This window comes from Primulina huaijiensis, chromosome 10 (assembly GCF_012295235.1).
Source record: "Primulina huaijiensis isolate GDHJ02 chromosome 10, ASM1229523v2, whole genome shotgun sequence".
In the NCBI taxonomy this organism is placed as follows: Eukaryota; Viridiplantae; Streptophyta; class Magnoliopsida; order Lamiales; family Gesneriaceae; genus Primulina; species Primulina huaijiensis.
The window spans coordinates 6,193,070-6,196,147 of record NC_133315.1 but is presented as its reverse complement, the minus strand read 5'-3'; the positions used below and the strand labels follow the sequence as shown (position 1 = coordinate 6,196,147).

The following is a 3,078-nucleotide window of genomic DNA, read 5'->3' as shown; positions in this document are numbered from 1 at the left end:
GAAATTCCACGTTCTGTTGTTGCTGGTGAACGCGAGATTGGGCGATGAGTTAATCATATTGGTACTTTGCATCGAGCATGAACCACTCATTGGAGCTCCCATTTTGTTTTATTGGGAGCTTGATAGTTATGAATGATGCAACTATTAATGTACTTGAAAACATTATCATTGATGGTTCCTCTAATTCGATGTGTGGGGAAGTTGTTGGTACCTTAATAGTGATGAATATTTTTATTTCATTTTTATTTTGCATTTGATGCCTAAACTTATAGGGATAACATATTTGTTTTGTCGTGCCTCGAAAAAAATCTCTAGATATCATAAGTCCAATGGATTGGTCTCTACGACTAAAACACTTATCCTGATATTGAGAAATGATGGTTTGATATTTTTTTCTTTTGTATATCAAATCATTTTGCATAAGATTACTTATCCTGATATTGAAAAATGATGGTTTGATATTTTTTCTTTTGTATATCAAATCATTTTGCATAAGATTGTATGTTGATACCAGAGATGACTTCTCATTATAAGTTTCAATTTCTTGCATAAAGATGAAGATATAAGATTACATTATGGATGTCTTTTGTCGTTTTTCAAATCTTATGGGATGTTCATATAAAAGATACGATGCGTATAAATATCATCTTTTAACTTCTATTATAATGGACTGAATATCTTTTGTACGGAATCGGAAGAATGAGTTAAATATAAAAAATATTGAACTTGTTAATGAGAAATTTTTGAGACTCCATGAACATGTATAGTAACTATGATTTTAACTGGTATGCCTTTTTTTTTTTGGTTAAAAAATTCTGGGCACATATGTGCTCTGTAGAACTTGCTGAGGCACTATTTCAAACAAAAGTAAATTTGGAATTTCTGTCTCACGTTTGAATAGCCATTTCATTGTGAGACTACAAGACTTGAAACTGCTTTAAGGATATCAAATCCACCGACCGATGATAAGATTAACTAGTCTCCTTAAAAACACAAAACAGAGGAGACACCACTAAGAGACTTATTTATCACAACAACATTGCCCTGCTGTCGAGCCTATTCGATTGAAGATGCTTTCAACACCTCCGATATCCTTGCGCCCAAACTCTGCTTTGCCTCAGGAGAAACGCCATGCTTGCCAATGATCGTTTCCAACACCGCTTCCGACAGTTGTTTGTTTTCTATCACCGCATTCTCTTTCTCGGGTAAGCTACCGTCTTTGGAGAAACTGATCTACAAGTGGGCAATTGCAGCCTATTAAGACATAAATTTGTTGCAAGACAGACTTAATCTATCTTGTTTCTGTCCAGAACACACTTACCCACAGTGATCCTCGAGGTGATTGGGTGAAGCAGATGGATGCCCCAGGTGGGAAGCTTTCGTTCTTGAAAATCTCCAGAAACTTGCTGGATGCTTCAGACTCTGCGTCGCTGAAGGTTCCGATTGCTTTCCAGTATGCAACGCAGTTCTCTACCACCTTCTCCGAGTACTTCTGACCAGTTAATGGCAAGATCATCCTCACCTGCGTGAATTTCTCGAAGGGACCTATAAAATATGCAGACGTGAGAGACGGAGAACAAGTAACAGCACATCGTTTGAGATCAAGAAAAAAGAGCGAAGATCACCAGTCACGATGTCCATAAAAAATTCGAGAGAATCCGTCAACTCTTGGGCGCTCTTGCCCTTCCACTTGTCGGCGAGCGCAGTAACGGCGTTTTCCTCGAGGTACACACCGATAGCGGTGATCTTGATGAACTTCCCCTCAATTTCCAACCCTCTCGCCCCTGCACCGATTCATCGCCGATCTTATGACAATTAACATGAAAAATTCATGAAATAAGAAGCACCACTCACCTGCGCCGCCGAGGAAGAACGTCTTGGTGGATCCCGGCGGCTTCACCACCGATGGGAACTCGCAAGACTCGATCTGTAGCTTGGTGATAGACATTGCCTCCCCACCGCACGCTTAACTGTTTTGAGTAACAAAAATGCGGTAAGCTACCCTACTGGATTTGATGGTTGGTATGAAATTATATATATAAAAAAATTTTGACCGGCGCTTCAGGGAAGTATGCTTGGTGGGTGTGAAAATGATGCTTTCAAGGGACATTGCCGTCTTTTACTATGGATGACAAAAATGAACTCATCTTTCAATTCGACACGAGCCTTCCTGAAAAATATCAGGTTCGGGTGTATTTTTAGGTCAAAATAAATCGAACCCGAATTCAATCTCGTGAATTTTTTCAGGTAACTTCCGGTTGACCTGACCCGAATCCACCCGACTCATCATTTTTTAAAAAAAAAAAAAATATGATACACTAGCTTACCTCTTTCAATTTTTTTGTTTTAGCCTTTAGGGTTTTGAAATAAATTAATGTCCAACCCAAATATCCAATAATATTCTTATGCCTCAATTCTTTTTTTTTTTTATCAGGTTGAAGTGTTTGTAGATTTTTTGTTACTTGAAACTTGCAAATTATTTTGTGATGTTTGAAGACTTTTCGAAGAACTTTCGTTATTATGTGTTTGGATTAAAATATTATCATTATGTATTTTGAATATTTATTTAATTATTATGTTAAAAAACTACATAATGTATTAATGTTGCAAAAAAAAAAATCAGGTCGGGTTATTCAGGTTAATCGAGTTACTTTGGGTTCGAGTTTACTATTTTCGGATCAGTTCGAGTTCAAGTTTGAGTCGAGATTTTTTTGGTAATACCATACTTTGGACTTTATCCACTCAAATTGACACTCCTATCTTTTAGTGGTTTGAAATAGCAAAACTTGACCACAATGCCATTTGTTTGTAATTTTTAACGCACTAAAAGTTCACACAAATATTATTTTAGCACTATAAAGTAGATGCAATAAAATGAAACCTATCAAACTTGTCAGTATAGTAATAGATGAGACAATGACAAAAGTACTCTTCACTTTCCTCTACAATATGGCGGAGGCCTACGAAATGTGCCTCTCAACTAGCGGGCAGGTAGCAAAACATAATTTGGTGGTTGTTTCAATCATCATAAATGTGGCCCACACATTACTTCAAAGTGTTTACATTTAATCAATCGAG

At 37.0% G+C, this 3,078-nt stretch overlaps 1 protein-coding gene across 1 annotated transcript; it reads right to left on the bottom strand.

Annotated features, from left to right (window-relative positions):
• Positions 1-855: 855 nt before the first annotated feature.
• LOC140986369 (chalcone--flavanone isomerase) lies at positions 856-2,034 on the bottom strand. Its single transcript, XM_073454583.1, has 4 exons — positions 1,855-2,034; positions 1,626-1,784; positions 1,322-1,545; positions 856-1,233 (listed from the first exon to the last, which is right to left on the bottom strand). Exons 1-4 carry the CDS (start codon positions 1,946-1,948, stop codon positions 1,057-1,059), a joined length of 654 nt encoding a protein of 217 aa, XP_073310684.1. The 5' UTR covers positions 1,949-2,034; the 3' UTR covers positions 856-1,056.
• Positions 2,035-3,078: the final 1,044 nt, after the last annotated feature.